Source organism: Gymnogyps californianus, chromosome 4, assembly GCF_018139145.2.
Source record: "Gymnogyps californianus isolate 813 chromosome 4, ASM1813914v2, whole genome shotgun sequence".
Lineage (NCBI taxonomy): Eukaryota > Metazoa > Chordata > Aves > Accipitriformes > Cathartidae > Gymnogyps > Gymnogyps californianus.
This window is the reverse complement of record NC_059474.1, coordinates 28,081,203-28,099,610: the sequence shown is the minus strand read 5'-3', so window position 1 is coordinate 28,099,610 and position 18,408 is coordinate 28,081,203. Positions and strand designations below refer to the sequence as shown.

At 42.0% G+C, this 18,408-nt stretch overlaps 1 protein-coding gene across 1 annotated transcript in view; it reads left to right on the top strand.

Moving 5' to 3' along the window:
• The first annotated feature begins 1,764 nt into the window (after nt 1-1,764).
• The window catches only part of KCTD8 (potassium channel tetramerization domain containing 8), a 101,250-nt gene continuing 84,606 nt past the window's right edge, over nt 1,765-18,408 (top strand). Inside the window, exon 1 of the mRNA XM_050896231.1 lies at nt 1,765-2,608. Within this exon, the coding sequence (XP_050752188.1) occupies nt 1,765-2,608 (844 nt within the window). The remainder of the gene's footprint in view (nt 2,609-18,408) is intronic.

Genomic DNA, 18,408 nt, shown 5'->3' with positions numbered 1-18,408 from the left:
GGTGGTGGATGTGCCTCCCGTAGCATTAGCCGTGTAAAAGCTAGGAGTTCTCTCTAAACATAGATTTAGGGTTTGTCCATAGCAAATGGAGGGAGGAAGGTAGCACCATAGACTGATTCGTCCCACCTTGAAAGAGGTATCTAAGATAGGTGGGATGAAGTGCTGTAGAGACGTCTATGTTCCTGCTTTAAAAGTCAGAAGTCTACACGACTAGTTTAAAGAACATGACTAAGCTTTGGAGGACTGGTTGTCTTGATAACCGCACACTAGTGAGGAGGTAACAGACTGCAACTGTATCTGCCTGCAAACTGATGACTTTTACCCCCACACCTGAAGTGACCCTTGTTTAAGCGAAGAACAAGTTGGGCTCCTGCCCCTATGCGGCACAATTAAGGGTTGAAACCTTAACTTTTAAAGGATTATAAAAAACAAAGCTAAAGTGCTCCCATGCATGAACCACCCAGCACAACAGAGTCACACTTAGATCTAGCACTGGTAGTCAGAGAAACGCAGTCAGGTTTAGGCCTCAGTTTTTACTGGCAAGAGCAATCGTACATCTCTCATCCAACACATGGGCACAACTCTGTGCTCTAATATATTCCAGCAGCACTGCCTGAAAGTACATGCATCAGAAATCCGGATGCAGGTGAGTTGTGGCTCTGGCTAAAAACAAATAAATACAAATTTAAAAATCTTCTGCTTAAATAGAGTACAAATTTAGTTGCTTCACAGCCAAGAATCCAAATGCTAACGTGTTCCAAATCAAAATCTGTGTCTGGCTTCTGGATCCTAATGGCAGCTGACTTTCTCTTCTGCTCTGAATCACCCCAATTCCACTGTCAAGCTAGAGAGCATGTTAAGCTTCTCTGAAAATCAAGATCCCAGTGTGCTGTGCCCCAGCAAAGCAGCAGGACATCAAATACAGCATTTGTGTCCCACCAGGGCCTGTTAGATTTGTACCACCAGCACAGCTGAACACTGGTTTCTTTTGTGCCCTCAGTTAAACCTCCCCCTTCCCTCATGGTAAGGGCATGCTGATACAGGGAAGACGGTGAAAAATGCTGTCATATGCATCCTGCTGGATGCTACTTTTGGAAGGACTACCATCATTCTAGCACTCTGCAAGTGCCCACCGGAGCGACAGTCTAAGGAAGGCAGAGGGATTCGGGGGCGGCTGGCAGGTTTTTTGCGGGGGGGGGGGGGGGGGGATCCAAAGCGAACCAAAAAAGCCACCCAGCCGAGGCGAGGGGAGGAGCCGGGGTAGGGGCTTGGCTCTTCCCTGGGCCGAGCCTGGCAGCGCGGCAGCGCTTTGCCAAGTGGCAGCCGGGTCTGGCGGCCGCTCGGCCTTGAGGCCAGCGCCGGTGCGGACCCCCGCGCCCCCCGCCGCCGCCGCCGGGCGGAGCGCGCGGCCCGGCGAGACGGGGCCGGGGCAGCGCTCGGGTCGGGTCGCGCCGCGCCAGCCCAGAGCCCAGGCCAGCCCAGCCCGTCCCGCCGCCGGGGCAGCGAGGGGGCGCCGCGGGGCAGGTGAGGGCCGGCGCCGCGCCCCGGGGCCGTACCGCCCGCCGCCGTGCCGGAGGGCGGCGGGAGCAGCGGCTCCGTCCAGGCGCTTCCGGGCGCGCCGGGCGGCGGGGGGGGGAAGAAGAAGGAGGAGGAGGAGGAGGAGGAGGAGGAGAAGAGAGGGGAGGGGTGGGTGGAGGGGAGGGAGGGAGGGAGGCCGCCTTTTTTAGGAGGGAGACCCTCCTTCGCGGCCGCCCGCTCGCAGCCATGGCTTTGAAGGAGGCGGGCGGCAGCATCCTGCCCATCAGCGACATGGTGTCGGGGCCGTCGGGCTCGCCGTTCCCCGAGGTGGTGGAGCTGAACGTGGGGGGCCAGGTGTACGTGACGAGGCACTCCACGCTGCTCAGCGTCCCGGACAGCACGCTGGCCACCATGTTCTCCCCCTGCCGGGGCGGCCCGGCGGCGGCCCGCCAGCTGCCCAGGGACAGCCGGGCGCGCTTCTTCATCGACCGCGACGGCTTCCTCTTCAGGTACGTGCTGGATTACCTGCGGGACAAGCAGCTGGCGCTGCCTGAGCACTTCCCCGAGAAGGAGCGGCTCCTGCGGGAGGCCGAGTACTTCCAGCTGGGCGACCTGGTGAAGCTGCTTTCGCCCAAGGTCACCAAGCAGAGCTCGCTCAACGACGAGGGCTGCCAGAGCGACCTGGAGGACAGCAACTCGCAGGGCAGCAGCGACCGGCTGCAGCGGGCGGCGCTGGACAAGCGCTCGGGCTTCCTCACCGTGGGCTACCGCGGCTCCTACACCACGGTGCGGGACAACCAGGCGGACGCCAAGTTCCGCCGCGTCGCCCGCATCATGGTGTGCGGCAGGATCGCCCTGGCCAAGGAGGTCTTCGGGGAGACCCTCAACGAGAGCCGCGACCCCGACCGCCCCCCCGAGAAGTACACCTCCCGCTTCTACCTCAAATTCACCTACCTGGAGCAAGCCTTCGACCGGCTCTCCGAGGCGGGCTTCCACATGGTGGCTTGCAACTCCACCGGCACCGCCGCCTTCATCAACCAGTACAGGGACGACAAGATCTGGAGCAGCTACACCGAGTACATCTTCTTCAGTAAGTGCTGCCCGCGCCCCTGCCGCCCCCCGTCCCCGGGGGGTGCATGGCGGTGTGCAGTTAAAAGTACATCTGCACCCCCGCTGCTCCAATCGTTGCTGTCCCAAAGCAACATGTAGCTCAGGAGGAATTGGGGCTGCCGCCTTTCCTCTCTCATTCGGCGCTGCCACCGCCACGGTTCAAATTTTATTTTGTGCATTGGGATGGCGGGACAGGGCTGCCTAATACCTCGTCCGGTGCGCGGCGAGGGAGCAGCCCCGATTGCTCCGATTGAGTGTGTGGGGGGGTTGCTCCCACCTTTCGGTGCCGAGTGTGCCGCGGAGAGGACCAGCCGCCCCGCCTGTCCCGTGTCGGGGTCTCCCAGGGGGGCGTCCTGCCGGTGCCGGAGCAGGGGGCTGCGGCGGCGGGGGGTCGCAGCCCCGCTGGCCGGGCGGGGGGTGCGGGCGCGGTGCGGGCGCAGCGCTGGCTCCGCCGCGGAGGGTTGCGGCGCTCCCTCCCAGCGAGGCGGTGCAGGGATTGCAACGGCGGAGCCCCGAGCAAGGAAGGGTTTTAATATTTTATCGCTGCGTTTCCTTCCCAAGTGAGCGCACTGCGCCTGGGCACGGTCTCCGTAAGGGAAGGGGCAGCGAGAGCACAGCCAACTTCCCGAGGAGCAAGAAAGAGTCTGGCTCCAAGGTGGAAAAATATGGAAAAAAGAAAATAAACCACTCCGTGGCCAGTAAACAGCTCCTAAGCAACTTTGCTAGTTGGCTGTGGGTAGCCTTAAAGGTTTCAGGTCACTCGCAAATAGGAAGATAGAGTGATGACGAATGAGTTTCAATCTGGCAAAGTATGTAGTGCTATGTAGGGCACTGGCTGGGCAGCGGTTTCGGGTAATGAAACCGCAGCTGGATGGGAGAACACCAGCCCCTGCCAGAGTTTTGTCTTTGAAAGGCAGAGGCAGCCTTTAACATTACAGATGTGTTTGAGAGTCGAGTAAGCCTGTGGAAGAGAGAGGTGTTCTCCATTCACCTCTTTCTCCTCCTGCCTCTGTGTGGTCTCACGCTCCCTGAGCGCAGGGGGGATGCTTTGGTAGAGCATCTGCCTGCCTCTGTGGTGAGGTGGGAGATGCAGCCTCTAACTAACTTCACCAGTAGGGCAGCTAAACAGAAGCAACCTGTTTTGCGTGCAAAGCTGGACCTAGGCACGGTATTTAATAGACGAGGGAAATGTGAATGGTTTTCTACTCAGAGGAGAAATTCATTAAATAGTTTACATTGCTGTATATTATATAGGTGGTGACTACCCTTTGCTGAGCAGACTTAAGTAATTCAAATCAATCTTCAAAACTATATTGAAACAGTTTCTGAACATTCATTGCGTAACCTATTGCAGGTCATATTTCACTAGGATATGTAAAAACTGACCTGTAGAGGAGCTTTACATTCTTCTGGGTGGACTTTTATCAAGTATTTTACATGATTATTAAATCTCCTTTCTGAGAAAAATGGACGTACTGATTTTCTAAATAGTAGAAATTCCTTATTGTTATTATCAAAACGATGAAATAGTCTGTTCTGTTTGCTCAGAAATAGATTTGTAGGTGCATAATTACTTGTGTGCATCTGTGATGCTCATAATGTTTTGGGTTATTTTTTTGTGTGTGTGTTATGATGAGGTTGCTGTATAGGACAGTGCTCTAATTCAGATCAGTGTTCCAAATTAATCCCTGGTGTAATACCACTGATTTACATGGAATAATGCCAGGGATGAATTGGATGTTGTACATCATGATTTTTGTTTTAATTTTTAGTCTTCCAGCTTACGATGTTGTGAAAAGTAAAAAAGTCAATTACTTAAATTGATACAGTTAACTGAAAATTTATGGTTTTGCTTAATGTTTTTGGGGGCGGATTTTTTTTTTTTTACTTCTAAGTGCAAAAAATAGCTGAGAGAAAAGTAGGCTGAAAAGATGGGGAGCGTATTTTAATTTTGGTTGCTTGTTATGCATTTAGCAACCTTTTTGTTTAACAATTTTATACATTTTTGTATGACTAGATAGATTTTTCTGAAATATAGCAACATGGAGATAAAACTTTAAAAAATCACCAAAACGGGAAGAGAAACAAGCAAAACACAATGCCTGAAGTAATGCTTTAGGGTTTTTTGTTTGGTTGGTTTGTTTGTTTGTTTTTTAAACTGACTAAATGTCCAATTGATGGAGACTGTTGATAAAACCATACTTTATTATTATTATTAAATGCTCTGGATGGATTGGGTGTTTGCCGTTGCTTTGCTGGACTGTTGCACAAGAATCCATCGAAGGGAGAGCAAACCTTGGAAGCCTTAGTGCTCTGCACCAGGGGTGAGAAGAGTGGTCAGGATTACTGCCTGTAGGCTCTCCAACAGCATCAGCCAGGTCCGTATTCCTTCCTCACTCACAAACAGAGCTTAATACACAAAGAGAAGAGCAGTCACTTTTCCATTTATTCCTTGCCACATGTCCCCATGAACCCCAGAAAGGAGGCAGTTTTGGTTGGGAGGTTGCTGATTTCAAGAGTTCTCATGGAGAATGTCCAACCCTGGACTGTGCCTTACAGACAAAAATATCACGGCAAAAAACTTTGGGGAGCCTATTCTGGTTTTGGCCAGCGCCTGAGACTTAATTCGGTGCTAGTGGAGAAGAAACCTAGTTTTATGTTCCACTGGAAAAAGCCCTAGCTGCATTTGCATTTGTTATTCACAGCGTGAGCATCTGCAACCAGCAACTGTATTACTTGTTGGTCTGTAATTCTATAGCAGCCACACAAACTTCTTTCACCGTTTCTCCTCAGGACTTGTGGACAACTCTGTTTTCTAGTAATGGTAGACAGCAAAGTGATTCGAAAAATATATGAGGATATATGCATTTTGCCCATTTCCTTAGGTCATGAGTAGCTGAATAAGTTTCTCACTGAGAGCTACTGAGGAATGTTTGAAGGCCAAAGGTTTAATCTGTGGTTTGTGGAACAGATTGCAGGTCTGTTTCTAGTATCTCTCAAACTTCGGTAGGTATTTTGAGCTGAAATGACCATCTATCACTTTTCTAAAAAATGGATATTACTTTATATTCGTAAACATTCCGGCAAGTGGAATTCACCTTGGGTACTACATATATATTTAATTAATTTATGAATTGCTTAATATCTAGGGATGGATTAGTTGTTGCAGACTAATTCTGATTGAAGAACCAGAGGTCGTTTGAAACTGCTTACAAGGAAATAATGCTTCAGCCTTTGGCAATGTGTCCTGACGAGTACAGAGACAGACTTCCCTTCTTAGTATGCATAATTCCTATAAAAAACATTAGGTTCTTTGCCCCTAGTCGTGTGCAAGCTATCGTGTATGCAATGACAGCTTTGCTGTCTGCAGCATAGACACAATTACTACACGGCCAGAATTTAACTTGCACCTTGCATTGGTGGCTTAGTTCTGAAAAGTGCTCACAGATCTGTTCCATGTGTCCATTACAAATCCTATCTCTTAATGGTGAATAAAAGGAGTAAATTTTTATGTGGTAGTGAAAAGTCTTTAACAGAGTGTACCACAAACTTTTCCTTCCCCACCGCTCTCCCCGCCCCCGGATAGCTTGGCTCCATGCTATTGAAGCTCTCACCTTAGTACACGTGAGGATGGCTTGGGTCAGTTAACATGACATGAAATGCATCTGCAGTTTGGGAAAGAGGCTCAAACTCTTCTGCTGCTTAGTTTCAAGCTGCCATAGAGGACCACTGATTAATTACCTGTTGGTGCGCAATAGGTGATGGCCTTCACAAAAGTTGCTTCTAGCTGGAGACAGGAGACCAGAAGCCCGGAGACCTTGCTTCACATGGCTGCAGGCAACGTAGCACACCTTCTGTTAGCTGGCCTCTTTGTGAGGAAAGGGTGCGATTTACACTTTTAAGCTTTTGTCTTCTTTTTTGTGGTTCACAGTATCTCTCAGTAGTGTTGTGTAATGCAGGATTGCCTGTGCATGCTATTACTATTTCTTTCTTCTGTAGAATCTAATTGGTCTTAATGGATTTTACATTTAACATCTGCTACACAATCTGACTTATGGGTGTTGAGAGCATCGTGCTCAGCTGGAAGCTTTCTGTGCTGAACTGACATGTTTATTGTAAGAAGAATGCAGTAATATTTCATGAAAAACTTTGACGTGTATTCTATTCTGACACTCCTTTTCACATGTGACAATTTCTGTTTCCTTGTCTCTTGTTTTTGTTTTTAACAGGTGACATTTGCATGAATTTATGGTGCTTATTTTCCACTTGAAGTCACAGCACTCTGAGATTGTATTGGTTGCTGTGGAAATTGTCATAAACAAGTGATAATAATTTTGTAATCAGTGGGGAATAAGCAGTTGGAAGCAATGAACTTTTAGGAAACAATATGGTATTTTGAAAAAACAAAACCAAAAAACCCCCAAAACTCAAACAAAACCACACCACCAAACCCCCCCAAAACCCCATCCACCGCAACCCAACCAACATAATTTGTGTCTTTGCAATAAAAGGGAGAAGAAAAGAGAAGGTGACACTTGAAACATGGAGAACAAGCATGTAGGGAAAATACTTTGAGCTGTTAGTTGCTCTGTGAATACCAAATCCAGCTCAACATCCCACTGGGATAGCGAGGGGATGGTGTGTCGGCAGATAACCCTAAACTGCTCTTCTGAGGGCACAGTGGTATGAGAGCCATCCTGCAGGTGGTTTCTGTGACCATGCCAAGCTGCTCTCCACCTGTCACTGCTTATTTGGTGGAGTTTTTGCTACGTGGAGTGTGTCTGTGCTATTTTTGAATTTTTGTTACGTGGAACAAATATATCTGAAACGTGCTAGGCTGAGGAGAGAAAGGAGACCAAGACAAAAGTAAAACAAGGGTATTGCTTCTGTGTGGCACATTAAGGTAAAGTTGGACAGTTTACTTTGAGCATGAACCAGAGCCTCAAAGATTAGAGTACAAATTTTCGGTGGTACAGGCAGACATGAAGGATTAAATCAGTATCACAAGCACAATGTAGAATAGCTTCAGATTTCTGACAGTATCAAGATCTAGGAATGTTGTTTCTGGTAGGACTATTGAGCAAAGCCCTTTAAAGAGAGATTCTGTAGGCGGTCCTGTGACTTTGGAAAACTGACGTAAAACTTTAGGATATTCTGCTTTATGATTCCAGCTCAACTCTAATACAGTTTAAAAATAAATAAATAATAGACTATTTATCTTGTCATTCTTCCAAAATATATGTCCCTGAATGTAAAGGGATGAATCAAAGTGTACAGTCATAAATTACTAATATGAGAATATCTTTCTTATGCCACCACTTGACATAACATGAGATAATCTAGACTACTGAAACAGGTATTCTGATTTTAGTCATCATTTCAACTAAGAGACTCTATTTGAGAATGATTTTAAAACATGAGATTAAAAAGAAGTTTGAACAAATTTGGCTTTTTAATAAATAAATAATGAAAACAACCTGTGTTCCTCTACAGCTGGTGTAAAGACACTGCTGCAGTGAAAAACTGTCAGGAACCTTTTGATTTTTCTTACGCTTCAATAGAAATACGTAAGACTCGGTACAATGATTTGTGATCAGATTTTAATCATTATATCCAGTTTCTGGTCTTATTACAGTAAAATCATATTTTTAAGTACTGTAGAGCCACTTTAATATTTGGAGCTGAGGATTGGAACTGTTGTGCAGTATTTTAAAAGTAAAATTAGAGATTAACTGAGAAAATCATAATATCCTAGATATTATATACCAGGATCAATACTTCATAAGCAATAAGCAGCTTGATACAAGCACCTGTTATTTCTAATGTCAGGAAATGGATACACACTGGTTTTGATATTATGCCAGACTTGTACTTCTTGTGGATTACTTGGGAACAAAGTGACAGTGTTGGAGAAGCTGATTTTGGATCTGTAATATTTTGCAGGAGAACTGCTTCTTCGTGTCAGATCTCTTCATACATTTTCAAGGATTTATGACAGTAGTTACAGGGAAGTGTTTACTTTTCCACAGTAGGATGAGCAAATGATGTTTTGTTTTTTTCTTTATTGTAAACATGAACTTCTAGTTATCTATTGTTCAAGTGCAGAATTTATGTGTACAAAAGTTTTCTGTATAATATTGTTCCAGGCACATGATTTAAAATTAAAACATTACTGCTAATAAAATACATTTTGCAATATATTTGCTTTCTCAGTATGATATGGCTGGTATTTCACTGCTGGTTTTCTCCTTTGCAGCAAATACCACATTTATCGTACTGTGATGAGAATTTGTGTGGCGAACAAAAATTCACTAAACATTGCACCAAGAGGGAGTTCATCGATTCTTACATTATCCTGTTTCTGCCACAGTTCCACATTTAAACGTAGGTCTCCAGAAATGAAAAACTGCTCAGGCAGCGCTCAGATGTCAAAAGTATATGCTACAGGCATGAGGAGAGAAGTGGCAGAAAGAAAGGCCGCCTTCTTGGTCCAGCTGAACATCAGCATGGCCTGAACAAAGCAACCAGAAGAAATTGGTCATGTTTTGGAGTGTTATCAGTTTAAGGGCGAGATCTTTGGTGAGCCAGATACCTAGATGGGCAAAGAAGGAAAGTGTGTAAGGTGGTGTGCATCCATCTCGCGCCTCTGGGGTCCTGGGCTGCTTGAGACTGGTGTGGTGCCCAGTGTAGCTCACAGCCAGCTTAGCATTGCCCTACGTTGTCTCAGCAACTAGGCAGATCCTGGGTGTCACTGCAGGAGAAGTGACTAGCACGGCCGTGCTCTGGATTTCCCCTCTGATGTTCTATCTCCGGTTTTGGATTACTTTACTGCCAGAGTCATGTAAGAAGTCTGTTACAGTTAAGTTGACCAACGTCATGTCTGCAGGGCTTTTCCACGCCACAGACTGATTATTTGCTTGGTGGTTATTTGACTTAGTATAATTGTTGAAAAAAGCTGGAGTCACTATACCAGCTAACTTCCTAACCTGGCAAGCAGATGTTATTTCTATATCCAAGTATGATTTTATTTCATTTCTGCTTACAAGATCTTTATTTCTTAAAGCAGATGGAGTACTAATGGCACTCAAGTCATGGCTCTTTTTAAACTGAGCTGCTTAATCCTTAAAAAATCCTTAAAAAAAATTACCAGGCAAATTTCATTTTGCTTTAGCAAATGAAATGCTTCATGATGGATTTCCTGGGGAGGTTGTTCACTCCAGCTTGATAAAACTGCATGTTCTTTTTGAGAAGAGGTAATTTATACTCTACTTTGAATTCATATATTGACTAAATGTTAGGAGAAAAAAGTGCTACGTCTAAAATGAAATTATCATTCTCAGTAGAGTTTAAGTACTTTTCTTTAAATATTTTCTATGATTTTTATTTTTAAACCAGTAATGCCCATTGCACATTTAGCTTTTGCCTCATATAAATTCAGGATTATTCAGTGAATTTACTCCTTTTCTTTTTTTCTTTGACCTAAATGGGATTAATCGTATAAATAGGGACTAACAGTGTGTGAAACTCACACTCAAGTCCCATTCACAGCTGCAAGATAGACCTTCACTGGGACTGACGCAGCAAATAATCTTGGGCTAGTCTTTCACATAAAAGTGAAATTCAAACTACATGAGTGATTATTTGGTTTCATAACTGTTTCTGGTACACATAATCCTGGCAGGAGGTAAGCAGTGAAGTTTTGTAATTTTCATGGCACTTGTAGAAACTAATGCCATTCCATTTTGGTTGCATTTTATCAGATTGTGGTAACAAAACTTGTCATGTTTGTTACATTTTGACAATTTAGCTTCAGAAGACATATTTAAATTAAAGAGTACATCTTGCTGCAAGGTGTCACTCCATTTATATCATTGCATCTCTAAATATTTTCAGGACTTCACTGCACATATGTAAAAACCACAGTGGTGTTAATGAGAGTTTCATGTTTCTAGCAACAAGATGAATACAATGCTTTAAAAATGTTATGCAAATATTGTTTCTTCTTTATGGAATGACTTCTGTCTTGATACTGTCTTTCCCAAAGTTGCTTAAAATGAGATTCAAACATAGGGAACAATGTGTTTACCCATTCTTTGCCCTATGGGGTCTGCCTGGCCATAAGCAGTGTCAGGACTGCTCTCAGTTACAGCTGGTGCAATGATTCCTTCATCAGCATAGTAGCTGGGTCAAAATGTAGTAGTTCACTTTCTCATTGCTCCCCATATGCCTGAATCCTGTGGCAGAGGCTCTGAGCAAAGGAGGTGCAGGGACAGGGGCTGCTGCCTCTGGGGGACTGCCACTGCCTCCGGGTGGCTGCCACCGCCTCTGGGCTGTGTGCACGTCAGGTTTGCTTTGTACTGCTCGAGTCATGTACCCTGTGCCTGACCTGTTCTCTGTTCCAATGAATGACATGCACTTAGTGAATAAAGAAAACTAGAGTGGCTTATAGAATAAAAAATAATAGTACTTCCTTTTGAAGGGAACACTACAACACTTTTTAAAAAAATTTGTGAATAACTCAATCCAGAGACAACAACTCAATCACAAGTGCAAGTACACATGGCAACAATAACTAATGCATTGAAGTAGATATGCTGCACATCTCTTTGGGGGGAGAAGGAATGGGCTGAGAAACTGAAGAGAGAAATCAACACCATCATTAACTTTTATTATTGAAATTAAATATTCCACGTCTTCACTTAGCATACATTCAGTTGTATTATACTTAATACATACAGAGATCTTCTCTTTGCATTAGCAGAAAGATATGATTCAGAAATGAAATCAGTATATTTTATTTTTTATATAAGCAAACAATGATAACCTTCAGATGCATTTTTATCTTTTCTCTTTCATCCTTACTGGGTTTTACACTTTAGTCGTATTAACAAATATTCCCAAAGAGAGATGAGGTGGTGCTGAGGGACTCTTGTCGCGTTTTGTTGTAAACAGTCTCCTGCAACTTAAGTTAATAGTGAAATTGTTTTATATTTTCTTGAATGTAGATGTTTAGAGGTTCTTGTAAGGATTACAACTATGTCAGTGTATTCCACGGAAGTTATTAAAAGTGTACTATCATTCCAAAGGCTTTTTATCAGTGAATATTTTATATATGTCTCAGGTATCTGTGAAGCTCTTTATATTTGTTTAATAATAGGAGGAAAAAAGGCCCAGAATTGCATATATACATGATTATATAAATAAATTGTGTGCAAAACAGTTACTTTCATAACCTCTTACTAACAGTTTAATTAAACCAGATTTTTTTTTCCTGTCTGTTACTCAAATCCCCATGAAAACCACCATACCTGCAAAAGTATGGGAGTAATGACAAATGTCTGTTTTCTGTGTACAGAGGTATTCTCTAATGCTTCTGGTTCTTAATCCAAGGTTTTTTCATTCTCACTGGAACTCATGAATACAAAATAATATGAAAATCAACTACAAAAGGGTTAGAAGGCAGATAAGTCAGTAAAATCGAGTGCCAACAATTTAATCAGTGTAATGTGTAGATAATACAGTGGAGAAAGACTAAAACTAAACAACACTTTTTGGTAGTTTTTCCTAATAAACACATTTTCTTTCCCTTTCTTCTCACAGTCACCCATTTATTGCCAGTCACTTCTCAGTATTGTTCTCTTCACACAGCTGTTACTATTTCTGTTGTTAATGCCTACTGTGCCTGTTGAGCTGATCTGAAACAAAGCGGAGGCATGGCTACTCTTGTCTTTCCACCTGTTTTTGTCTCTTTCCAGTGTTTGGGAATATAAATATCACTCATTCTGTCCTTCTAAAAATACCAATATACAGCCTTATAAAAGTGTGATCAATATTGCTGAAGCTATGTGGATGTCTGGGGGAAAAAAAAAGAACAAAATAATTCAGCTATTCATGATGCAAGATGGCATGGGACCGTTGTTCAAGTAAGGTTGTGTCTGTCCTCTCTTACTTCCAAAATTTTGGCGTCAAATCCCACACCTGCCTTTCCGAGTGACTTACCCATTTGAAGTACCCCTTCGGAGCAGGAGTTGTCAGCATCTGTATCTGTAGATAAGCCTTATCATATTAAAAAGAGTAAGCCAAAATTACATAAGGAGTATAACTAAGACCACTGTAATTCGCAATCCTGCTTGGAATTTTTACTTTCCCAGTACTTGTAGACTTTAATTTTCTCTGTTAGCAATCCCTGCTAAAAGCTGTGCATATTTACCTCTTTTAGTGTTGTTATATCTTGCAAACATAAATTTCTGATAATTTTCTTTTTCCTATGAAATTTCTTCATGCTGTCGGTTTGTCTCCGGGGATGTAATAAATTAATATAACATTTCTAAATGTTATAGACAGAGATAGACAAAGTCTATGTGTTTTTGCTCCCCAAAAAACATCTGGAGTAACAGATAATGATATCCTTTGGCTTCAAAATAATCCTGTAATTCTTTAGGATAGAAGGGACAAACTTTTCAGAAATGTGTCTGTTATTCAGTATGTGATATTTTGAGGATTATTGAAATATATGAAGTTTTACCTCATAACCTGCTAAGTTTATATCTTCCTGTGACTTTGAGCTGCCTAGTAATCTAGCCTCCAGTCATAACAACGCTCACATTTTCATTCCCATCCTTTCACTATTTACCTTTTCCACCTGCAGCTGAAGCAGTTTGGTGTCTAAACTGGTGGAATTATGCCCCTAAATAATTGCATCTGTGATCACATTTAATTACAGGAAGAAGAATGCACTCGTGGTAGAGGAGATTAGGTTAAACACTGTCTGTCTAATCAGATCCCTGGTGACTGACTTCTGGCAGTGCTTTCTTCTTAAATCCTGTTGCTGTGGATGCGATGAATACAAGCTGCACGGCCTGTGCGAGTCCATGTCTTCAGAAGACGGTTTTGCTTTTCTGATTTGAGGGGTACGGCATGGACTGAGGAGCAAGCCTGAATGTTGTTCACCCCTGCTAAAAACATGTGCAGGCCTCATGGTGCTTTTGGGTGGGCCTGGCTTGGCAGGGCTTGTAGCTGGGCAGGGCAGGGCTGTGGGGAGCTGGAGACTGGGCCCGCTGCAGCCTTGGGGACTGCCGGCCTCGGGGAGGGGGGCTAAAATGGGGTTGGGGGAGCCCCAGGGGGTCTGTCAGGGCCAGTACAGCCTGGTGGTGTCCCCCTGGGGCCGGGCACTGTGGTGGCCATGTCTGCTTTCTGTGAATACCAGCAAATAAGCCAAGAGCTGTGTCGTCTGAGGACCTCTGGCCAGGCGCCATAATCACGGGTCTGTGTCAGGGCCTCAAAATGCCAGGGCGATGGTTCGGGGTGGGGTCTTTCACAATTTCATGAACTTTTTATAACATCAAATACATGAGAAATAACTCCTTGAGTTATTTTTATACAGGAAAAGCAAGGTGTTCTTCATCAAAGACACCAGTAAGGCAAGAGTTGCATCTAACTAATATTTATTTGGTAGCATGGCACTCTATTTGTGTTTCTGCGACCATGCTGCTGAAGTGATGTAAATTTAATAGTAATCTTCAGTTTAGTAAAGTTAATCTAAATATTCTTTACATTTGGCTGCAAAATATGGAGGGAAGAGAGCACAAGTTCTAAGCAATTGGTAACCCGGAAAAAAACACATGGGGAAAAAAATATTTGATTTGATTTTTTCACTACATAAAAATGTTTTATTTATAATTAATATTAATGATGTGACTGTATGCAAGCCTTTCTATATTGTCATGCTTATGATTGCTTAACAGGTATGAAGGAGCTTGTGGGGTTGCTTAGCTGCACTTTCTGAAAACAGTAAAAATATTCTGAAGTTTGAGAAGATGCACTGGGGTTTTTTTTAAGTATTTTTAATACATGTTTTTGGAATCAGGGTTATCCTCTGTCATCAGTAGTGGCTAGAGGCCCCTAGCAAAAATAGTTATTCTTTTTAATGAACCATATAACGAATCACATTTGAGAATAATGAGTCTAAAATTGACCTCCAAATCAATGCTTGCGATCTTGAATGTATTTTCAGAAAACCCAGCTAAGTTCAGTAAGAATTTCCATCTGTACTTGGAGTACCAGGCAAGCAGTAGGGATAGATGAGTTTAAGTTTAGGCTGCTGGTTTGGAAAATTTAGTTCTTATCTCTGTGGCTGGCAATAAACTGCACTTGTTTTGCTTCTTCCTTATCCTGTGGTTATATTAGAGGTTTAGCAATACAGAAATTGACATTTTACCAAAGTTCATCTTGATTTCTAGCAGTGGTTAGCTCTCAGTCATTAATTTGCTCAATTAAATCAGTTTATAACAGCGAAAGCAATAGTGGTAAAAGCTATTTACTGTATTATCAAGCAGTCATATAGCAAGCATAATTACTGCTGGTTCAGAGTGGGTTGCCGTAATTTCTATTCAAGAAGGTATGTGGTGTTAGACTGTGGATCGGTAAATTAAGACTGTTAAATGTTACATGTGGTAGCCGTATAACACTCTCAGCTTTCAAGCTTCTTAATAGATTTACAAGTTCCTTGATAAAAGGAAAAACATTTCCCCCATTAAGGCAGTCAGGCACTGGAACAGGCTGTGCAGTAATGCTGTGCACATTGTGCATCCTTGGAGGTTTTCAGGACTTGGCTGGATCAAACCCTGATAACCTGGTCTGACCTCACAGCTGACCATGCTTTTGAGCAGGAGGTTGGACTAGAGATCTCCTAAATTATTCTGTGATTCTCTTCTCTGATGTGATTTAACTTGGCATTGGCTATTTGAAATCACTTCTCAGGAAAGGAAGAGTAAACTGCTGCAGGTAAATGAAGTAGATGCTAGAGAGCTATAAATTCTGATTATTCTGAAAATCACAAGCTTCAAAGCCTTAACTTTATGTTATCTTTTTACTTACTTTTGTGTGTCCTACTTGTAGTAAGAATTGAAACAAATGCTTCAGGAGGAAGTTTCTTACAGGACTTTGTGGCCCAAATTCAAAACCATAGAGTGTTAAATAGGCCACAGATAAGAAAGTATCTGAGAAAATGTTTAAAATTAATTTTGGATAGCACTGTCGTCGTTGATCACATATTGCCTGAAGAAAGAAATCTCAAAAATTTAGCAAATCACTATTATTTGAACCTCTAGCCATTTTTATTGTCATTCTTTAGATAGATTCTGTAGGTGCTATCTGTCACAAAGTTGTCAGACTACCTTGGATTTCTTTGAGTTTTTCCCCATTCTGATATTTTTCATCAGTGTTGAGTTCCTTTAATGTGACGTATTTTTTTGCTTGAGCTTTTCAGTCTCTGTATTTTTCCCCTAGCATAGCTTGAATCAATTTACGTAGCAACTGCAAAAATGCTGAACAGGATTTTTTTTGTAGCCTGGAAAACTTAAAAAAAAATCATAACACAAACATGAACAATGCTGAATTACTTTTCAGTAATTCATTGCTGAATGAATGCGTAACATAATAGCAAGATAGTTAAGTATTAGGATATTTAAACTGTTTTTTTTTCTTCTTGAAATTATAATGTAAGAGTGGAATATGAGGCACTAGTAACTAGGATTATACAAAAAATGGTGTCTGTTCCTCTTGCTTTTCCCACGTTACTGAAAAGACTGCTGAAGTGATGTGTCTGGAGACTCTTTCTGCTGTTAAAAATTCTCTTATGACAACAAACTAAAACAGAAGTATTGCTTGCATTGATTGACACCTAATAGATAAATATACATATATAGTCATAGAGAAGAAGCATAATAAAAAGATCTTGAGACAGGTCTTATGTCAGTTTTAAGTTGTTAAAACACTTCCATGTCAATGAAATTATGTCAGTTATGCCTGGTAATATGTTTTCTTCTCTAAAGTTATTCTCCTGGGCAGGGCATGTGTTGTTAAGGTACAGTGTATTTCCACCAGCATTCATGGTGATGGAGGGCTCGGGCAGATTGGTACTGATATCCTTGTTATGAGCTCACCTACATCCACTTAGAGAAGGTTTGGATGTCTTGATGGTGTTAACTACTCTGTCCTTTTATGTCCACATTAGATATGATACAAAATTACGTGACACTTGATTCAAAACTGTGTGGCTTGGCTGTATTTTGCTTCTGGGAGAGTGGTGGAGATGGGTTTCGTAGAGAGGGGAGGAAGGGATCCTGAGGAACAGCAGCCACAGGGTTTCAGCACGTCCCTTCTCCTCCTAAGCTGGTGTGGTGACCTAGAAGCAGTGGGTCATGGAGCTTAGCCCCTCAGTAATTTGCATGGGCGGCCTCATCATTTCAGGACCTCTTTCAGGCTCTTCTCCAGACTTTAATTGGTCTCATAATTCTGCTTATGTCTATGCCATGAGCTACAAGCTTTTCTTCACAACCTTGAGGGCCAGATAATTGCTTTATATTTTTAAAGTTAAAGCCTGAAATTCATGTATGATCATGTGAATCAGGAGCCTAGTATCTACTGTGCTATGTTTTCACTATCTTTTCAGTGCCCTCTTTCCACTCTTATTTGTAGACTACCATTGGAACTACATTAATAATTTAGCAACACAGTATTCCCAAATATTTCTTAAATCTAATATAATCTTAAATCTATGCATCATATATAATGTATATATATTTATCTATCTATATTTAGCAATCTAAATATTTAAAGAAAAGGCATTAGCTAGATTGTGATATCCTGGCTCAATATTGTTACTGAGTCATATTATGGTGGCTTGGGAGGCACATAAATAAAGTTCTTTACGAAAAGTATTTTTCGTTTTAATGTTATTGACAGGCTTTGAATACTTGGGAAGATACTTTATTTCTTTTGTATAACATCCATGAAATGGATGGTTGTACCAATATAATTCAGAATGGTATTGGCATATCATATATAATTGTCATTATTTTGTACATTTTAAAAAAAGTTAAACAAATACATCAGTGATCCGTGGCGATTATTAGAATGTTTAGAATGTTGAAATTGTTTGTTTTGCAGTATGACTTGCAATACAAAAGAATTCCTAAATTATTTTACACAAACTAAGAAATGTTTGTTTCATCTTGATTCAAAGCTTCTTGAAGTCTTTGCATTCCATTCAGTGATTTAATAAGTATATGTAAAGATCCAGGGTATATACAGTTACCAAAATACAAATATTGATTTAGTAATCATTTTATGTAGTGCTAAATCCTACATCAAATACATAAGAATTATGCTGTCAAGTATAGAAGATTATACTAAAGTAACTGCTTTTTGTATATTCTCCTTTCTGAGTTCTACTTTTTAAATAGGATTTTCCCTCTGCATATTTCTCTTTTAAGATTGTGATGTTCCAGTCCTTATTGGATAGGAGAATAGTCTTACTGCCACATAAAGCTATTTTCTCTTTACTGTCTTGTTCTCCAGATTAGCAGTGTTTCTCCAGCATTATTGGAGACAAAAATGACCGTATTTTTATCAGGATGCAGAATCTTGCTATATGGACTTTCAGAGTCATTGATACAGTTTGTATTCTAAACAGGGTTTTGTTGTGATGGGGATAATATGGAATATCTGCACCAGCCAAATAGTATATAACACTGTCTTGCTACAGTTCTGGAAAAAAGTAGACTACAGTGTTACTTGAATACTTAAAAGCCTTGAGTAGCACAGTGGTAATACAGAGACTACAACAAGTTGTAGAAATAGTAAATAATATAAGGGTGTTTATAATCCTTGATCTTTATGACAGCTCTGCAAGTTTTGTAAAATTATCAAATCTGTGCTACATTGGCTCATGTCATGTGTACTTAACTTCATCTGTACAAAGTTGGTCCAAGCGAAATA